General features: G+C 68.4%; 1 protein-coding gene across 1 annotated transcript; it reads right to left on the bottom strand.

The window, feature by feature from the left end:
• Positions 1 to 1,028: 1,028 nt before the first annotated feature.
• PLEKHG5 (pleckstrin homology and RhoGEF domain containing G5) lies at positions 1,029 to 16,760 on the bottom strand. The gene is made up of 22 exons (XM_084494804.1): positions 16,612 to 16,760; positions 10,807 to 10,883; positions 7,533 to 7,662; positions 7,305 to 7,407; positions 7,118 to 7,178; positions 6,927 to 7,018; positions 6,713 to 6,849; positions 6,488 to 6,636; positions 4,572 to 4,757; positions 4,234 to 4,404; positions 4,068 to 4,163; positions 3,922 to 3,972; positions 3,616 to 3,765; positions 3,423 to 3,533; positions 3,206 to 3,355; positions 2,982 to 3,119; positions 2,780 to 2,899; positions 2,572 to 2,704; positions 2,344 to 2,459; positions 2,101 to 2,270; positions 1,251 to 2,024; positions 1,029 to 1,169 (listed from the first exon to the last, which is right to left on the bottom strand). The coding sequence occupies exons 1-22, from the start codon at positions 16,676 to 16,678 to the stop codon at positions 1,160 to 1,162; spliced, it is 3,192 nt and encodes a 1,063-aa protein (XP_084350930.1). The 5' UTR covers positions 16,679 to 16,760; the 3' UTR covers positions 1,029 to 1,159.
• Positions 16,761 to 17,707: the final 947 nt, after the last annotated feature.

The raw sequence follows: 17,707 nt of genomic DNA, 5'->3' as shown, positions 1-17,707 counted from the left end.
GCGCCCCTCCCATTCCCCCCCCCCCCCCCCACCGCTGGCACGGCCCCACCACGGGCCGGGGGGGATGCACGGGACTCCCAGCTTTGCCAGGCAGAGCTGATGCCCCCAGTCCCTAACCCACACCCTGGGTGACGAGGCTGGAGCTGCCTCCGTGAGCCTCACCGAGGTGTCCGCCCCAGGCTGTGCCCCACACCTGTCCCCCCCCCATCCCCACAGCGCCCGGGGGCTGCCCCGGGTGCCCCGAAGGAGAGGCGAGGCAGGCACAAGCGTGCACACAGCTAGGTTTATTGCTCGGCCGGACCGCAATGGCAGGAGGGGCGGCCACGGCACGGCCCCCACCCACCAGGACCGCGCTGCAGCCAGCACAAGGGCCTTGGCCAGTGTGTGCCCACGGCACAGCCACTGTCACCTCCCTGCCCCAGCAGGCAGTGCTGCTGCGGGGACAGCCCGAAGCTGAATAAATACACGCTCCATGAGGGTGCCCTGCTCCGGCGTGGGCCATGTCCGTGGGCAGCAACTCCCCACGGGGCCACGGACCACAGCCTGGCACGGGACGGCACCCAGCGCTCGGCCTCCGCCACCTCAGCCCGTGCCACCGAGGCTCCTCGCTCCTCACACTGCTTTTGGCCACCCACAGCCGCTGCCTCCTTCCAAACTGCCCCGACCAGACCCTGTGGCCACCGCCTGCCCCAGCCCCGCTCCGTCCCCTCCTGCCACCACCCCCGGCCTCCCGCCCCGCGCGCCGGCGGCTCCGTGCCGCCCCCGCCACGGCCCTCCCGCACCTTCTCCGCTCACCGCTGCCAACATCGCGATCCCTCCTCCCCGCGCGGAGCCGCCCCAGCCCGCAGCCTTCCTGGGCGCAGCCCTGCTCTGCCCCACCGCCCGGCCCCGGTGCTCCGTGGGCGAGGGCTCAGCCTGAGCCGTGCGTCGTGTCCGGCCCCACACGGCCGTAGAAATGGGCAGCCCGGTGCCGCCCTGCCCGGGACGTGTCCTCCCAGAGGGGGCCGCTCCATGTCCCCACACATGCTCGCGTGACATCCCGGCACAAGCTGGCGGGCACTCGCTCTACCCGGCCCTGGCGTTACGCTATGGTTAGAAGCAGGAGGAGCTCCTCGGAGCGGCCGCGCGTCCATCCTCATCCTCACCGCCCTGGCAGCTCTCAGACCTCCCTGCAAGGCACAGAGAGGGAGAAGCACCGTTAGCACGGGGCCGGGGCGCACGGCGAGCGGAGGGGAAGGGGCTGCACGTACGAGGCCGTCAGCGTGGAGTTGAGGAGCAAGGTGGTCCGGATCCGGTAGAGCTGGGCCAGCGTCAGCTTGCGGTGCTGTGCCGACGGCGGGTCCGAGAGGGTGCGGCGGGCGGTGGGCTGCGGGGCACGGCTGGGCTGGCCCGGGGCGGGCCCTGGGGTCTCCGCATGTTCCTCCGGCTCCGAGAGCTCAGACGTGGAGTCACCGCTGCTGCTGTCGGCGCTGGGGGCGGCCGGGTGCCCCGGGGCACATCCAGTCCGCTGGGGGAGCGGGGGGCTGGGGGGAGCCGCACAGAGGTCGGAGAGGCTCCGGCTCTGGCTGAGCGGGGCCGGGGGGCCGGCCAGCAGCTGCAGGAGGCTGGCCTCCGACTTGGACTTGAGCACCTGGGCCTTGCAGGGCAGGAGCTGCACGGGCGTCCGGCGGCGCAGCCGGGGCGAGGGCGGCCGCGGGGCTGGGATATCCCGCTCCTCCTCGGCCACCACATCCTGCTGCCGCGCGAAGTCCCGCGGCGAGGCGGGCGAGAGCGTGCCGTAAGCGCTGTCGATGGATGCCGAGCGGCAGCTGCCGGGCTGGGAGGCCAGGCCCTGGGGCAGGGGCAGGGTGTCCGTGGGCAGCTCCCTCGTCAAGGTGCTGCCGGAGGTGCCGGTGCTCACGGAGGTGCCGGTGCTCACGGAGGTGCTGTCTGACGGTGAGCCGAACGGCCCCACGTCCGAGTCCGGGGAGGAGAGCTCGTCACCACCATCCATCACCATGGTCTCAGTGGAGCCGTCCGAGGGGCTGCAAAATTGGGGAAGGTGAGGAGGGGGCGGCGCTGTGCCCGGGGGGAATGCAGAGCCCCCGTCCCACTCCGTACCACTGCTGGGAGTCCAGGCTGGTGCTGCTGCGGCGCAGGACAGTGGGCGAGCTGGCGGCCGAGGTGCTGCTCTCGCCATCTTCCTCCTCCTCCTCCTCCTCTTCCTCTTCCTGCAGGCGCTGGCACTGCCCACGCTGCAGCTCCTGCAGCCGTAGCCGCTGCAGCAGGTTCTGGGGAAGGGGAGGTGTCAGGGGGCAGCAGGTACGGGACCCCCGCGCCCCCCTCACCCTCGGCACCCCTCACCTGTGCGTTGTGCAGCGCCTCGACCCAGCTGCGGCACAGCGACTGCCCACTGGCCTGGAAGGTGTAGGCGGCCACAGCGCTCCCAAATTCATTCAGGTAGATGAGGAGGAAGGAGCCTGCGGGCAGGGGGGGCCGTGAGCTGCACCGTGGGGCTGGCCAGGGCTCCTGGCACCTCCCTGGGCTGGGGGCCAGCTGCCCCAGTGCCCCGTCCCCACCAGGGCTGCTCACCTGGGTCCTTCAGCTCCCGACACACGACCTTGTCCACCAGCAAGGGCTGCCGGACCACCTTGGTGCGCTCAGCCTTCTTGACAGGCTTGGTGATGAGGAAGAGGTCGGTGAAGAGGAAGCAGTAGACATCCATCTGGGGGCAAGAGCAAGACGGTGGGTGCTGGCCAGCGCACGGGGGGCGAGCTCCCCGTCCCCCCGTGGTCCTCACCTTGCTGTCTTTACCTTCCCGCATCTTCAGGCTGCCCTCAAGGAGGAGCTGCCGGGTGTCATCCGGGGAGGTGCCGGGCATGGGGGCCGTCAGGTCCAGCCGCAGGAACTCCTTCAGCAGCTGCGGGGAGCCGCTGGCATCAGCAAGGGGCAGGGCACAGCCCGGGGGGCACGAGACAGCAGCTCAGGCACTCCCAGCCTACCTTGTCCACCTCATCCGTGCTGCCCTCCACCACCTCGTAGGCATCGATGCGGCCGAGGATGGCAGCCAGGCGCTGCTGCTCCTGACGCTGCCGCATCCGTGAGTTGACGTGGTTGATGAAGTGCTCCACGGAGCCGATCTGCAGCGTGGGCAGCAGGCGTGAGGGGGCTGGGGGCTGCCCCGCTCCGAGCCCACCTGCCCAAATCCCCACGCCGTGCCCCGTACCATGGTGAGGATGGCGTCACGGGTGCGCGGGTCGTCCGTCTTCTTCAGCACGGACTTGAGGAGCAGCGGGTACTTGGTGAGGCGCTGGTGTGGCTTCACCAGCATGTCGCTGAGCTTCAGGCGGCTGCACTGCTTGTGCTTCTCGGCCCACTGCGGCGTGCAGGTGTCAGCCCTGGCCCCGGCCCCGGCCCTCCACCCCGTGCTGCTCCCCCCTTACCGTCACGTAGGCGCGGAAGAGCTCGCTGTCCCGCAGCAGCGTTCGCATGTACTCCATGCAGCCCTCCTCCTCCATGCAGTACTGGATGTAGGGTTTGAAGAGCGAGCCGAACTGCGGGCAGCACAGAGGTGTCACCGCCGGGCACGGCACGGCACGGCGCAGCCCCCCGGCACGGCACGGGCTCCCCTCTCACCGCCTTGAAGCCCTTGAGGAAGTCCACGGGGTCGAGCAGCGCCTTGGTCCGGCGGGCCTTGTCCAGCACCGGGGCCATGACGCTGCTCCACAGGCTGCGGTGCAGCTGGATGATCTCCCTGATGTTGCCGAAGAGTCGCTCCGCATCCACCTGCGGGGTAGGTGGGGAGCTGCACAAAGCCCAGCACCATGGGTCTGGGTCCCAACCCCATGCACCCCTGCCACGTGCTGCTCCCGAGACCACCCGCAGCGATACCGTGCCGTTCCCAGACCCTGCACATCCCCGTCCCGCCGCGGCACCGCTCACCTCGCACAGCAGCCCCGACTCCTGCAGGTTCAGCAGGCAGCAGAGGAAGAGCTGTGGGGACAGAGCAGGAACCCCGTTGGGGGCGAGCCGCTGCGGCACAGGGCACCCGTGGCCGGGCGTCCCCGGCGGGCGGCAAGGGCACTCACGTCGGTGATGACTTTGAGCTTGCGGATGTAGGTGGCCTCGGTGTGCAGCAGCTCCCAGATGGCTTCCTGCTGGTGGCACTGCCGGCGCGTCAGGGCCTGCGGGGGCTGAGCGTTAGTGCTGTGCCAGATGGGGAGCGGGGACACCCCTGGAACCCCCCGGCCCTACCTCCGTGCCCTCGATGATTTGCTGCCAGCTGTCCTCCAGCGCCAGGCTGCTGTCATCCCCGTCCTCCTCCCAGGAGTCTTGGTCGAAGCGGAGCTGCGGGGGCAGCTTGGGCAGCCCGAAGCTGCTGTAGGTGTGCAGCTTGCTCTCCAGCTGCTCCATCTTATCCACCTCCTGCCCAGGAAGCAAGGAGCCAGTGTGCCAGGGGCGGAGGGGACGAGGCACGGCCCTCCCCGCGCTGCCCACGGAGCTGGGCCGTGACCACAGATGACCTCGTCCCACCGCCCCAGTGGGGCTGCAGCCTCACCGCCCCCACGCCCCCTCCCCACATATCCACCTACCCGCCCGAAGGGGCCGGTGCCAGCGCCGGAGCTGAAGAAGCCGCTGAAGCGGCTGGCGGCACGGTTCTTCCAGGTGTCGGTGCCATTGGTGGGCAGGGAGCCGCTGCCGTGCGGGGACAGCTCGGGGCCAGGGATGCTGGCGTCCCCCAGGAACTCCGTCATGTTCTTCCTCCGCCTGCCCGGAGCCTGTGTGGGGACAGCCGGCAGTGTCCCCAGGGCGTCTCCACGATGTGGGGCCATCCCCAGGGGGCCGCGTCCTGGCCCTGCTCTCCTCCTCGCCTGCCTGGGGCCGTGCCGCTGGGACGGGCCCGGGGTGGGGATGGTGGCGGGGCAGAGACCCCAGCACAACGCAGCCCAGCAGCGAGGCCAGCCTTGCGTGCAGACGGCGCCGTGCCCGTGGCAAGCTCCGGCCCCCGGGTCCCCCCACCCGTGCCGTGCCGGGGCGCGCAGAGCTGTGCCCTCCGTGGGCCACCAGCCCGCTCTGCCGGCGCCCGCACTGACCTGCGTACCTGCATCCCGGCTGCCCGAGGGCCCCCAGGGCCGCTCCTGGCCCCAGCAGAGCGGGGCGCCGCGGCTCAGCGCATCCCGTGGGGGCCGAGCGCCCCGAGCCCCGCGCCGCCCGCCCAGGCGTGCTGCTCTGAACTTGAACTGTGAAGTCGGGCAGGCTCTGGCCGGGCTCCTCCGAACAAAAGGAGGTGGGGCCAGCACAGAAAACCTAATTTCCCTCCTCGCCAGATAAGCTAAACAGACCCAAACAATTCGCTGGCAAAGATCAAAGACCCCCAGCCCGCCGCAGGAGCTGGGTCGCAGCCAGGCAGCGCCCGCCTGCCCGGGCACCACGGCGCAGCCCCGCTCACACATCCCCGCATCCCTGCGCCAAGGCCACGCGGGGACGTGGCCGCTGCCCTCTCCTTGCCCCCCGGCACAAAGGGCGGCCGGGCTGCGGCTCCCCGCCTGCCCACGGGACTCGGCACATCCCTGCTCCCTGCCACGTCCCCCCCAGGAGGGCAGCGGGTGGCACAGGGAGCCCCACAGCCCCCAGGCAGGGACAGGCATTGCCGTGTGCCCAGGTGAGCCCTGGGGGACCTACCCCACTGTGCTCCACGCGTGGCCCCGCAGCTCACCGTGCCGTGCTGCTCCCCAGCATCCCGGGTCATGCCAGCCCTGCTGCCCTGGCTCAGCTCGGCTCCTGCCTGCCCTCGGGGGCCTGGCTGGGGCTGACACCACCGTGGGGGCTGCCCCGCGCCCACCGGCCCCCTTGCCCCAGCAGGGGAGCGCTGGTCCCGCTGCCAGGCATTGTAGTGCTGGATGCGGGCGGCCACCAGCCCCGGCCACACAGCCAGGGCGCTGCCTTCAGGAGCCTCTGGCACGGGGGTGACAGCCACAATTCCCCTGCTGGGTACCCCGGGGCCACATCCCCCAGGAGCGGGAGCTGCGTGGCCCTGTGAAGGTGGCACCTGTGCCCACGGGGAGTGGTGCTGAGCCCGGCCCCACGCCTTATCTGGGGCCAGGGTCCATGGGGCAGGACCGAGGCTGCACACAGCAGCTGCCAGGCGCCATGGCGAGGAGGGACGGCGGCCACGTCCCAGCTGGGACCGCAGCCAGGGCAAGCCCTGGGGTCGGCGTGGAAGCTCAGGGCCTCCCCGCGGGGCCCTGGGGCGTGGAGCTGCCCGTTTGCTTTGCCCTGGTACCAGCCTGTACGTGGCACGGCCGCGGGGCCACCAGCTGAGCTGCCACGCCTGGCGCAGGCGCTGCGGTGTGGCACGGCACGGCACTGCTGGCTCAGCACGGCTGGGAGCTGAGCACGGGGCTCCAGGGGGAAACACGAGGCCATACAGGAGACCGGACACGTGGGGGCACGGAGGGCTATGGGAGACCCCATCCCCAAGCCCCCCAGGGCCACCACCAGTACTCACCAGGACCTCAGCACCCTCCCGGCGGCCCGGCCCCAGCTCCAGCGCCGTCCCGAAGAGCGCGGCGGTGCCGGCGGGGCGCAGGATGGGCAGGCTGGCCGACCGGGCATCGCGCGCCGCCTGCTCCACCTTCAGCTCATCCCCGGGCTTGGCTGTGGAAGCGCAGAGCCGTCAGAGCCCCCAGCCCCGTGGTGCAAGGGCCTGGCCCCCCCGCAGCCCCCTCCTCACCTTTGACCCGCAGGTAGTGCCCCCCGAAGCGGTACGCCTCGAAGTGGAGGGAGAGCGGCGTGTTGGACTGGTCCAGGTAGATGTCCACCTTGCTCTGCTCGATCGCCTTCCTCTCAAAGACCGGCAGCAGCACCTCCCTGCGGGGACACCAGCCCCGTGGGTCCCGCGGGGCCCCTGCAGCAGGGCCGTACCCGGGTGGTGGGGGTGGACTCACCCCAGGGACTTCTTCTTCATGGCCGGCACGATCTCCGCCTCGATGTCGACGTTCAGGTCGAACTTCAGGGTGAAGCACTCCTTGCTGGGGTCCTGCGGGGGATGAGCTGCTCACCAAGGGCCCAGTGCTGGGCTCCCAAATGGGGCCGCAGCACAGCCCCTGAGCGCACGGGGAGCGGGATGGTGCCTTACATCCGTGTGTCTGCGCCGAGCCTTCTTCTTGGGCAGCTTCAGCGCCGAGCTCCTCCTGTCCCTGCGGGCACAGCGTGGGCAGGGTGACCGGGGCGCCCCGCAGGCTGGGGACAAGCAGGGTCCGGGCACCACAGGGGCACCCACCCTGCCCCGAGCTGCCCCGAGCAGGGGCTCGGCCACGGCTCACCCCCTGCCGTCCGCCGGTCCCTCATCGTCTTCCTCCACGTCGGAGGCAGGGCTGGTGCGTGGGGGACACGAGCGGGTGGACACGTTGCGGGCCAGGATGGAGCCTGCGCACGGGCGTGGGGCTGAGCTGTGCCGCGACCCCCCAGCCCCACGCGGGGTCCACCAGCCCCACATTGGTCCCACTGTGGGTCCCACTGAGGGATCTGGGGCCGTGTCCAGCCCGGCTCACCTTGCGGGGGCAAATCGAAGCGGATGTGCCCATCGAAGTGCATGGTGCCGTGGAGGCGGCCGTCGCAGACCTCACACAGGCTGAGGGGGCTGCTGTGGTTCAGCTGCTGGCACTCGGCGTGGTGGCATACCTGCGGGGCACAGCCCTGGGCTGGGGCGGGGGGCCGGGCAGCAGGACCCCCATCCCAGGCTGAGCTCTGCTCTGCTCGGAGCCTCTCGTGGCTCAGGGGCAGCATTAAGGCAGGGGACGGGGAGGGCAGGGAGAGCAGGGGACAGCCACGAGGCTGCTGGTGCTGCCTCGCAGCACGGAGCCCCCAGCCCAGCTCTGCTGCACCGTGTGGGGACCCCCGAGAGCCACGGGGCTGTGGCAGGGAGGCTGCATGATGCCTGGCCATGGTGACAGGGAGGGGACCAGGGGACAGCCACCTGTGCCTCGTGTCCCCGAGCCTCCCCAGAGCCACCGCACGCTGCCGGTGCCCCTGGTTGGGCTGAGGGCTCGCCAGGGCCCTGCCGGGCTCCCGGGGAGGCTGTGGGGCCGCTCCAGAGCCCCTTTGTGTTTGCAGGATCAGTGTCCCCACGGCAGGACGAAGGAAGCAAGTGTCTGCAGCAAAACAATGCTTGCAAGCCGATGCATTTCCTCCGATTGTGCACGCGGCCTCAGCCTCAGCCGGGCATTCACAGGCATTTATTTTTAAACCCCTGGCCAGCCCCGAAGGCGGTGCACGGCCCGTGACCCCTCGCTGGGGGCTCCGGCTGGCCCCGCACCAGAGGCCGCGGCGCTGCCGGTGGCCGCAAACCTGTGCCGGGGGCACGTCCCCGCTCCCCGCCGGCGGGGGCCCCGCGGCAGAGGCAGGCACAAGGCAGCATCCCGGGAGGCGCGGGCCCTGCCTGCGCGGCGGAGGAAGCGCCGGAGCACCTCCAGCCGCCCCCGCTTCCTGCCCTCCTTCCTCCCGGCGCTGCTGAGGTCAGTGCTGACGCGCTCCCCACACCCGCGCGCTCCCCGCCGGGGCCACCTGCCCCTGCTCGACACCCACCGCCCGGCAGCCTCCGCCGTGGCACCCGCCGATGCGGCCCGGCCCCTGGGACGTGCCGGCCTCGTGCCCCAGCCCCGCGTTGCCCCTCTGCTCTCCCTCTGCACATCCCGCAGAGCCCCGCACAGGAGATCCCGTGTGGCCAGGATTGAGCAAGCACCAGCCCCAAGCCTGCTGGGCCCCCCCAGCATCTCTCGGGCAGCCGGAGGCAGCCAGGAGACCCCCAGGTTTGGGTGCTTTTCTCCGCCCTGACCCCCCAGCTCCAGGCACACCCACCCCAGGGACAGCCCCAGGGCCCCAAGAGCCTGAGCCCAGACATCCGCACCCCAAGCACAGCCCCACACGTCCCAGCCCCCAACACCCGAGCTCAGCGCCCAGCCTGGGACCCCCACCCCACGCTACCTCCCGTGCCACTGTCCCTCGGGTGTGCCGGGTGCCGGCGGCAGGGCTGTCCGGGCGGCTCCCTCCCAGCTCTGCTGGCGAGCGGCCGCAGCCCAGCGCCACGTGTGTCCCTGCCCGAGTGTTTACCCAGCAGCTCCACCCGTGCAAACACGGCCACGACACGCCTGCTGACCACCGCGAGCCCCGTGCCCGGCGCTGCGCACCCCTCGCCTGGCACCGGCCGCAGGGGGCCAAGGCGGTGCTGGGGTGTCCCCCCTTAATGCCACATGGGGGTCACGCAGCAGGGGACACCAACCCGGCTCCCGGTGCCCTCGATGTGCCCATGTTCCCGTGGGAGCAGGGCTCGGGATGCTGGGGGGGCTAGCGGCACGGGGCTGCCCCTGATCAGCCATGCTCTGAAGGAGCTGGTGAGCAAAACCCGTCTGAAACTCACTGCCTGAAAGGTCACCGCGGTGTTATTTCCTCCCCAGTGCTCTCAAAAGCCAGCGCCTGATGTCAGTAAGCAGAGTAGCCCCGCTCATCTGCTCAGAATAAAAGCCCTCGATGGTGCTGCCAGGGCTGCAGGACCGAACAGCCGTCACTCTTGTTGCCGCAGGAATTTCCCCGTGGTGCCCTTCCAGCCGAGGCCACGAGCATCACACTGTGCCGGTGGGGTAGGGCCCGAGCACTGCGCCCCCTCCCCACAGCCACAGCCCCCGACCCACCGAACCCTGGCACTCACCAGGAGCCGGCGCGGCGGCTGCGGCACCAGCAGCGAGGACAGCCCCGGACCGAGCCAGCAGGTCGAGCAGCCAGAGATAAGGGGCCCTAAATCCACCCCGGCTTTACATTAGCGATCAACAAGATTAGGAGAGGTGGCATGGGGCACTTCCAGCCGCGGGCACTGCTTAACTCCCGGGGCCCTGCGCAGCCCGGGGCAGTCCCATCCCCTCTGCTCCTCCGCTGCTGCTTGGCCAAACGGACGCGGGCACAAAGGGCACAAGAGCAGCTGCTCCTCAGGGGGCTCGGTGCCGCACCCGCTCCCCGCAGCGCTGACGCCGAGCCCCGGTAGGCAGCCATGAGCTGCGCAGAGGATCCCTCCCTCCCGGGCACATCCACGCTGCCTGTGCCGGCTTGCCGAGAGGTGCGCTCCCACCGGGAACAGGACAGACGGGCTCAATTAGATTAGCCTAAATTACACCAGGTGGGGAAACGGGGAAGCTGCCGCCGTGCAGTTAAATCCCCGCTGTGCACGAGCCTGCGGGTGCCCAGGGGCAGCAGGACCGTGACACCGCTGAGACGCATGCCCAGCAGGGGCCGGCGCTCTCGCCACGGGTGGCCACGCAGGGCACAAAGCTGCCAGGAGCCACTGCCCTTCCCTGCCAGCTCCCAGCAGCCGCCCGGGGCTTTTTTCCTGCACCGGGGCCAGCGGTGGAGCAGGAGCAGCAGGGTGCAGGCACGGCGCTCCCTGGGGCTCTCCCACGAGGGCTGGCGAGCTGGCGCTGCTGCTGCGATTCCCACGGCCCCACACCACCAGCACGCAGGGGAAGGGGCTTGCGCAGGGCAGGGGGGGCAGCACGGCCCCATACAGCAGCTCCTGGCAGCACGGGACGGCCGGGGCTGGCCTCACGGCTCCGGCACAGCGCAGGCTGCTCGGCGCCCCGTGGCTGCCGGCCAGCCGGCTCCACCGACCGGTTCTGCCGGCACCGGGGAGCCAGGGCGAGACCGCAGGAGCCTGCGCCTGCCCTGGCAATGCCAAAAGGAGCGGGGCACAGCCGTGTGCACCAAATCTCATGTGCCCGCTGCCCCCGCTCGCCCACAGAGCCGAGGCAGGAAAGCGGCGCTGCCCGGCTCGGGACCTACCTTGGCCGCCCTCCTCCTGTCGGCGCAGTCGGGATGCTGGCAGTGCAGCCCCTTCTCATCCGCCGGGCACCGCTCGTCTGTGGGTGAGAGGCAGGGTTAGCACCGGGGGCACCACGGGGACCTGTACCCACAGCCCCGTGCCCACCCCGTCCCGCTGTGGGGGTGCTGCTGCCCCTGCACTCCGCACACACGGCTCCTGTAACTCAGCAAGGTGCTGGGGCTCAGCTGAGGCTGCTTCTGCCCCATAACCCGTACAGGAGGATGGGGCCCTGACAGCAAGCGCCTGCCTTCTGGGCACAGGGCAGAGAGTGGAAGCTGGCAGCCCAGCTGGGGACAGACCATCTCCTGAGCTGATGAGCAGCAGCAGCCTCTGGTAACGCCCTGGCTGCCCTAACCCCTGTAACCCTGTGCCCAAACCCCAGCACTGTGCCTGCTGAAGGGCAGGGAGCACCCTGCGCTGCCCTGGCAGTGTCCAGCCCCAAAGCATGGGACTGCTGCTCTGGGCACCCACAGAAGTGGTGCACAGCACCCCAAAACACGGGGCCAGGCTGGCCCGGGACGGCTCCGTGGCAGGAGAGGGCAGCCAGGAGCTGCCCCTGGGATGGGGACATTGGCGCCAGGCGCTGCCAGCGATGACGCACGCTGCTCTCCCCAAACTCCCACTGCTGCAAACTCAGGAACGGGCCCAAAGCCCCAAACCTGCCCTAATATGGAGATTTATTTCCTGACGGGCAGCAGCCGCAGCACAGACCGGACCCCGAGGTGCCGGGGGTGTGGCTGGCCCCAGCAGCACGGCCCCGGCCGGGGCGCGGGACATCGTCCTGCACCCGCTTCCCACGCCAGGCACGGGCCACGGCTGCGAGGGCAGCGCTGGGAGCGCTAAATCCGCCGCTCGCCGGCCCCCAAAGGGGCTTATGAGCTGCTTTAAGTCCTAACAGTTAAATCGGCCTTTGGGACAAATCCTATTTTGAAGGCTTTTGTTGTACGTCGCATCTAATAGTTTAAAAATAACAGACTCCGGGCGGCTCACGGCAGACCGGCGGGCACCAGGCCCCGAAGCCAGCGCCCTCCTGCAGGGAGCTGGGGATGGGGATGGGGACTGTGCCGGGGGCTCCCACGCACGGAGCCGTGGCAGGGCTTGGCACAGGCAGGGCACAGCGGCCCCGGCCCTAGGAGCTCATCTGGGGCTTCCCCGCCACTCCCCACAGCCGATCCCTCCGCATCCCTCCTGCCAACAAAAACAGCTTCTGCCCCAGCCCCAGCGGGACGGGCTCGCGGCCAAGGCCGGGTTAGGTTTAGTCTGTGGAAAAGCTGCTGCCTTCTGCCCTGCCGGGGCGGGGGAGCCGGTGGCCGCCCTGTGCCGAGACCCACGAGGCTGCAGCTTCCCCTGGCTCCAATCTCAGGACCCGTTGCAGCGGCTCCGGGGAGCCCGCGAGGTGCTGGGGTGCACGCAGGCACCGGGTCCCCACGGGGCACAGCACCCAGCAGGGCGAGGGCCGCGTTCAACCTTCCCAGGGGCACCCCCACGGGGACCCCCGCGGGCACCCACGGGCAGGGCCGGGCCCGGTGCTCGTGGGAGAGGCCGGGAGCCCCGCGGCTGCCGTGGGGCCCCGCTGCCCACGCGCCGGCCCCGCGCCGCGGGAGCACAATGGGCGCTCTGTCCCCGCGGCCGCCCCGCAGCACCCGCTGGGCTGCTCCAGCCCCTCCTCACGCCGCCCCGCCACCATTATCATCTCACTTGACCTATCAGGAATAATAACGGAAACAAATAAGAAATTCTTTCATGCCAGCGAGGGGAAGTTTTCCAAACTCCCGGAGATCGTGAGGACGGGCACAGCAGCCCGCAGTGCCGGGACGCAGCCGCAGCAACCTGCCCACGGGCAGCCCCCGGCTGTCCCCCCGCGGGGACACGCTGCCCACGGCACGGCTGAAGCACGCACGGCTTTATCCAAACATGGACCGCAGCAGCAGGAGCTCAGGCACGTAGCAGGCCCTTAGGTGTGCCATAGAGGAGCTCGTTGATACGTGCATATAGAGGGAGCCCCCGGGATTTGGCAGGAGCAGGAGGGTGCCTGGGTCCCCACGGGCACTCCCAGGGAAAGGGAAGGAATCCTGCCGCCACCAGCTCCTCTCCCCAGCTCCTGCTGGTTCATCGCGCCCAGCTCTCCCAGTGACTCCTGCTGATGGTCAGGGCAGGCAAGCAAGGCAGGGCGGTCACCGCACACACCAGTCACTCACAGTTTCAGATGTATTTGCACCAGGAGGAAGCGGTGCAGCTGCATGCAGGTGCAGGGGCAGCTCGCCCGGCGCTCCCCAGCTGCACCCGCAGCATCCCCATTCCCACTGCTGGCCCCAGCTGGAGCCTCCCCTGCCGTCCCCTGCACACACCGGCTCCTCTCCCTTTCTGCAGGGCTTGGAGGGTTTTCACCAAGCCCATCGCCGCAGCCACGCACGCCTCCAGCCCCCGCGACCTACCCGCCAGCTCCTCTGTGATGTCCAGGCTGGAGCTCCAGGAGAAGCGCTCCACTGCCCCGTACTCCAGTCCTGCCAGTGCGGGGGGCAGAGCCCCCAGCTCGTACGCACCCCGCTTCTTCCAGTACAGGAACATCCTGGGGCCGTGGCCCGGGGGCCGGGGTGGCCGGCGCTGCTGCCCTCGCTGCCGGGTGCCCAGGGGGGGCTGGCTCGGCCGGCCCCACGGAGCCGTGCCCACGGCGCCTGCCCCGCCGGGGCCACCGGTGGGACTAGCCGGGGGGGCCCGGCTCCGGCTTTAAGAGCAGGTCCCGGTCTCCGGACAAGCAGAGCATTCATCCCGTGAGCTGGGAGCTCTGGGGTGGCGGAGGGTGCTGCTGGAGGCTGCCCAATGCCCCGCGCACGGGGCGCACAAAGGCCCTTTCTTCAGCCTCCTACAGACATTGCACAAATTTCACTTTCCGCCGTCTATGAAAGAAATTCGGCTGAGGAGACAAGACACGCTTGTGATTAAAATAATCGGCATGAAGAGCGGGGCTGTTCGGTAGCCGTGCCGTCGGAGGGCTGGGGGGAGGAATGCTGCGGGAAGCGGGGGGCGAGCGCCGCGGCTCGACGGGGCCCTGCTGGCCGGGAAAGAGCCACCTCGGCCACACCGGGCATCGCCCGAAGAGCAGCACGGCTCGTGGGGAGCCGATGGCAGCAGCGCCGGGGCGGGCACGGCAAGGACGGTGCCGTGAGCAGGCGCTGCTGAGCCCGCACAGCTGCCGGCACCGCTCCCTCTCAGACACCTGGTTGTGATTCAAGTCTGAAGATCGTGGCTGAGCTTTGTTCCAGCTTTCCCCTGGCTCACACAATGGAATTTTTCCCCTAAATCTGAGCGAGTAGGAAAGCGCTGGGCTTAAAGCCTCCCACAGGCGGCGTGCGCAGACGGCACCTTTCCCCTCGCGCCCCCAGCAGGAGCCGTGGTGCTGGTGGTGGTGCTCAGCTCCCCTACCGGGGCACCAGCAGGTGGTGAGGAGGAGAAGGGGCTGGGGCCAAACCCAGGTGAGCCCCCCAGCCCCTTCCCAACCAAACTGGGACAGTCCCCGGCCCCTCTGTGGGACACTGGGGTGTGCAGCTCTGCCCTTGCAGTGAGCTTCCCTCCTGGCCTCTTGCCCCAGGCCTGCTATTGTAGGTTTGTCTACATCAAAATGCATTTTCCATATGTGGACTTGGCCTCCAAAGAGGCCAAATCCTCATCAATTAAACCCATCCATGCAGGTTGTGAATTTTTTTTGCTTTTAAGTCCTCTCTTGGTTGGTTTAGCCGCTGTCAGCTTGGGATATAAATTCAGCCCTACAAAGGTTTATGGAAAATACCTGTGCAGGAAGGGCAGCAGCAGCTGAACAAAACTGCAGTGAGCAGAACTGAGAGGAGCTGTGGGCCAGCACAGGAGCACTTTGTGCCTGATCACCTCCTTGCTGGGCCGCAGCCACCGGGGGCACACATTGGGCCAGGACCAGCTGCACCGCCGGGTTTGTGATGCTGAGCCCAAAGGAGGGGACCTCAACACGAGAAACGGGCTCAGGGAACACGGCTGCTGTGAGCCCAGCCCTGGCGGTGCCCTAGGGGGATGAGGGATGGACGCCAGCCCCGAGCGCCCATCCTGCCCATTCCTGCTTGCCTTCCTGGCTGCTGCACACCCCGTGTCGCAGGGACTGCCCCGGGCACAGACGGTAAAAGCAGCACAGCCAAGTAACAGGCGAGGGTTGCTGCTGAATTTCTCTAGCCCCTGGCCATGTCTGCAGAGCCACCGCCACCAGCAGGGCCGCGGCCTCACGGCAGCTTTGTGCTTGGCCTGCTGAGTGGAACTGGGGGGGACAGAGCCCACCGCTTCTTCCCGGGGGGAGCATGCAGAGCAGCAAGAGTCTGCTGTACCAGGAGCCTGGAAAACCTCTCTGGGGACTGCGGGGGTGAAGGGAGAGCCCTGAAGCGACGCCTGCTCCCACGGAGGGGACGTGCCCACGGAGCCGGCCCGGGGCTGGGGGCCTGACCCACGCTGCTTGGGGAAGGGCCGGCAGGGCCGGATCCTGCCAGCACCAACACAAAATGCCGCCCAGTTAAATCCCCAGAGCAGAACTTCATCAACATTGCAATGACTCTACCCACCAGTCCCGAGGAACGAGTTCAAACACCATTGTTTCCTCCCTGGCAAGCTCTCCCCCAGCACTGGTGCTGCCGGCTGCGGCAGCCTCCGCTGACACCGAGGCAGGCACAGATGCACGGACCAGGAGACAAGTCCCATTTTCCTCCTTTTCTTTGCAAGGAGGACAGGCGCTGAGACCTGCACTGCACAAAACTCTCCCTAAAATAGGAAAAAAAAAAAAAATGCACGGAAAGATCAGCCAGGCTAAGACAATTCCAGCCCCAAAATTCATCATCATCAACACCGTCTTCTTCGCGTACCACATGCTCGGCATAGTTCTGCTGTTTCCAGGCACCCTTTGCCAGAAAAGGTAGCCAGAACTAAAGAAAATCATTGCTGGTATGTTAGATTAAAAAAATAGCATGGATTCTGTTGTATTTAGCATGCTGATACTTTAAGTGCCAAATCATCAATTTCCTATTGATTACAGCACTTTTGCATCAAAACACAGCAGGTGGTTCACATGAAGTCACTCCTGAAACTAAACTTGAACTTTTGTAGCGGGGAAGGGGAGCGTGACTGATACCCACGGTGTGCCCCCGTCCTGGGCGAGAAGGGGGCCTGCGCCTCCCCTCTACCTGCTGAGGGTCTGGGGGGGAGCAAGGCAAAGACCGGGCTGCTGAGAGCGTGAACACCAGGGAGGGAGAGCGCGGTATTTAGCAGGTATCCGAAGCGATGCTGCGAGGAGAAGAGAGGGGATGGATGATGGAAAACTCCAGAGTCCCGACAGTCCCCTAGCGCCATGCCCAGCTGCAGCGGGCCCGGTACCGACTGATGCTCACCGGAGCCCACCCTAGGGTGCAGGGGGAGCAGCGGGTGGGGGGCTGGACCCTCCAACCCCAGCTCCCCCCCCCCGTTGCCACCATGCTGGGGCTCAGCTCTGCCACCTGCTGCGGCTCGGACCCGGTGAGCGGACACCGGGGGTGCTCGACGGCCTCGGGGGGGCCGAGGATCCCCGGGGGGGGCACGATCGCGGCTCCCCCGATCCCGATCCGGGAGCTCGGGGCCGGGCGCCCCCCCCCCCCCAAAAGGCTCCCGGGGCACGATCGCGGCCACCGCGCTGCCGGGGCTGGGGGCGCCCCCCCGGTAACGCCCCCCCGGTAACACCGCCCCCCCCCTCCGGTCCCAGTGCCCCCCCCCCCGTTACTCACGCGTCGCCCGGCGCAGGTTGAGCCAGCTGCGGGGGGGGGACCCGCGTTTGATCGCCGCGGAGCTCATGGCCGGGCCCCCGGCCCCCCGGGGGTGGGGGTGGGTGGGGGGGCTCCTTCCACCGGCTCCCCTCGCCCCCGCACCGGGCCCGCAGCCGCCGCGGCGGGGGGCGGAGGCGCGGCCGCCCCCGCTCCGCCCCGGCCCGGCCCCGCCGCACCTCCCGCAGCGCCCCCCCCCTCCTCCATCCCCATCCCCGTTCGTTCTCGAGCTCCGCCGCCCCTCGAGCCCCTTTGTGGGGTCCGTGCGCTCACGGGCACAGCTCCAGGGCATCAAGCGAGCCCCCAGGACCTGATAAAAGCCTTCTCCGCGGAGTGCCCCCGCCCCCGAGGGGCTGCGGAGGGCACCGGGTGCTCCCCCGGGCTAAGGGCAGTGCCTAAATAACCCCCCGGGGCTGCGGGCACAGCCATGCTAAGGCACCGGGCAGCACGAAAAGGGGAGGTTGTCTTCACAGCTGCGGATCTGTTAAGTGCCCAGCCCTCCCATTACCTATTTAGGTGTTCCCAATTAGGTTCAGCCCTTACTCACCTCTGCGTGAGTCCCCCCCAAACTCATCTTCGCTCAGGTGCAAATTGCTGCCCCCCAAAAAAAAAAAAAAGTGAGGAAAAAAAAATTCCTCCAGTCCTTCACTGGATGAGGCTTAAATGAGACCAAGCACAGCGCTGTTCTGTGCAGTACCGGGGTAATGCATTCCTCTCCGTTTCCAGCCCACTTTACCTTCTACTTCTTCCACACTGCCTTCAGAAGGAGATGGATGACACCGTCATAGCAGAAGCAGAGCTCTTTTTACACCCAAACTTACTATTTTAATTTCAGCCACAACGGGCTGCACAGTCAGAGCAAACTAAGGCCGAAAAAAGCAAGATCAGTGGCCGCAGAGGATGTGAGGTAGCACATCTGCTCCTCCACAAACCTTCCTTATGTACAGTGGTATCAGCAGGCTGGCTGATCACCGCTGCCCTTTTCCCCAAAGCTGGGTTAGCACAACGCGTAGTTCCTGAGCCCATGGAGCTTGGAGAGCCCATCCCTCCTTCCCCCCAG

Source organism: Aythya ferina (assembly GCF_964211825.1).
Source record: "Aythya ferina genome assembly, chromosome: 21".
In the NCBI taxonomy this organism is placed as follows: Eukaryota; Metazoa; Chordata; class Aves; order Anseriformes; family Anatidae; genus Aythya; species Aythya ferina.
Note: the sequence above shows the minus strand (reverse complement) of the source record. Positions and strands in the feature narration are given on the sequence as shown.